At 44.7% G+C, this 2,420-nt stretch overlaps 1 protein-coding gene across 1 annotated transcript; it reads right to left on the minus strand.

The window, feature by feature from the left end:
- Window positions 1-1,595: 1,595 nt before the first annotated feature.
- PHALS_06684 (uncharacterized protein) lies at window positions 1,596-1,829 on the minus strand (the record flags this gene model as incomplete). The annotated part of the gene is made up of 2 exons (XM_024720017.1): window positions 1,596-1,748; window positions 1,812-1,829. The coding sequence occupies 2 exons, from the start codon at window positions 1,827-1,829 to the stop codon at window positions 1,596-1,598; spliced, it is 171 nt and encodes a 56-aa protein (XP_024585258.1).
- Between the last annotated feature and the right edge of the window lie 591 nt (window positions 1,830-2,420).

Genomic DNA, 2,420 nt, shown 5'->3' on the forward strand with positions numbered 1-2,420 from the left:
AATGTTAATGTCATACTATTGCATATCTTGTATTGTGCACAATTGTACGACAATACTACACAACAAGAACCTCCCCTCACGAGCATAAAGGGCTTGCACCTCTTTTGCCACTTAAAATTTGAGCAGCATCAACGCTCAAGAAGCGCACAATTCGCTTGGAATTTCCCTCCTCTCATGCACCCTTCAGTACGTCTGTGCCGGACTTTTACCTCTATTAATGGCTGAGCGAGCATATAAGAAAAACGCGGTCCTTATAACCGACAACATCAAGAAATAACCTAAACCAAAAAATTAATATTTTTTTAAATCAAAAATTCTGGTAAAGTTACTGACGTGTTTTTTAACACAGTAAAATTTAAGTCCCGACGACACCCCCACTTGTCAAGATACATACGATCGAGCCGTTTACAGATAAAGAGGCGGACTCTAAGCCTATCATATCCAGTGCATGGGTTATATATTTCCTGTCCATAATCTACAGGAAGTGAAAAACTTCGCGCGGAGCTCGCGACGACGTCCACCTTGTCATCAATGAGCTAGACCTGGCTCAGGTAGCTCGATTTGCTCGGCTGCAAGCGCAAAAGTCGGAACGACTATTGCCGATCTCACCACGCTGTGGTTATGATCTCAGTACAGCGAATGCCACTCGCCGCACTGGGGCGGATCATTTTCACGCCTATGTGAGCAAGCTTTCCAATTACACAAAGGGGCGAACCGTGCCCATGAGTGTCACATCGCGCGCTGGATAACGAAGATACGTTGCCTCACTACAAGAAGGCGCTGTTCTCAAACAGCCCCTCAGTCACGACAGGCGTGCTTGTGCGACGACGAAGCGATTCCGGACGTGGAGGTAGAAGAACAGTCCCGACTTGGGGGTAAAGAGAACGATTTAAGCCCGTCAAAGCAAATTTGCAACTGAAGGAGCTCCTAGCTACATGCAAAACACTCCTAGGGCTCCCATATGTTTTACTGATAAAAACTTGGGTTTCTGATTGTTAATCAAGGGTTTACGAAGGTTAAACCTTAGATTGAACTAAGATACGACCTTGGGTGTTCGGGGCTTGATTATTGAAAGCTTGAACTTCAACAAACGTGGAACATATCCAATTGAAAGGACTGGCTTACGCCACCACTTGAAAGTCAGAGAGACGTTGATCTCGTCACCAGTACAGATTCCCAGAAAGAGATCAGGTTTCTGTATCACGCAGAATGTTTTTGACTTCATATAAGAAATCACGTATGCATTTGGGAACACCATACTGTAATCTTTTCTTATTAATTCCCACAATGCATAAAGAAGGTTCCTTCATGTAACGGCTATGTGTAGCCTTTACACTCACCCATCTCACAATTTCACAAGCAATTTTGGGTGCAGATGTTCAAATTGAGCACCATTTAGTACTTCACAAAGTAAGAAGCACGACCTGGTTGTGCCGAGTCGTAAGCGGTATTGGCTATAACAACCTTGCCTATATGAAATCCATAAATCCCATGTTTTTTTGTTTGGTGTGACACTTTCTGTTCACCTGAGATTAGTGACAGCCTTGATATACCCGCCGGTTCATATGCCGCTCCACATAGAGCTGGGTCCTTCCTTACTCATCCAGCAAGCCCCACCAGGCGTTGTCACGACCAGGATTCATTCGAGTCTGGTGCCGTTGTAACAACAATACTTTAAGATGATTAAGGCGTGGTTTAACTTGACGGTGGCGCCTCCATGGCACCACATCTCGCCATATTTGCGTCAGCTACATCTTCTCTTGTCCCAGGACGATCGTCTACAGTCGTCTCGGTCTATGAGTGAAACATACCAGATCACTGCGCAGCATAATGCCTCAAGCCAAACTTTCGACTAGCAATATGCGCTTGCAATTCCCGCACCGGCACTTCATTTGATGTGGTATGTGGCTTGCCTGGCCCGCACGACTGAATAATTTAGCTACGCGTGTTCTGCTGTGAATAAGCCCTGGTGTAACCGAACACAGTCATAGTAAAGTCTAACTTCTCATCTCTTGAATAATGGAAATTGTATTTACCTGTCGGCTGACCGACCTCTCACTAGAGAGCTACTTGCAGTGCAATTAAGCTGTCGATCTGCTCAATTGAAAGCAACAAAAGCAGTCAATTGTCGATATAATGGGTTCCCGAGGTTTAACAATTTCTAAAATGATTCCCAACGAATTGGTGTCTAATATTGTAAAGCCTATAGGCAAGCGTAACCTATAGTCTTTACATTTGGTAGCACTTGTTGGTCCATGCTTGGGTTCCGACTGTTGTTGTAAATGTTGTGTGTGTTGGGCTTTTGCAAACCATCACATTGGAAGCTCCATCAAGCAGAAGTTGGGCTTAACGTCAATTCGTAGGCTTGTCCCGCTGTTAGAAACTACGGAGGATAACGTTCCAATAGGCAGAGCAAAGTC

This window comes from Plasmopara halstedii (genome assembly GCF_900000015.1).
Source record: "Plasmopara halstedii genome assembly, contig: Scaffold_3060, whole genome shotgun sequence".
NCBI lineage: Eukaryota > Oomycota > Peronosporomycetes > Peronosporales > Peronosporaceae > Plasmopara > Plasmopara halstedii.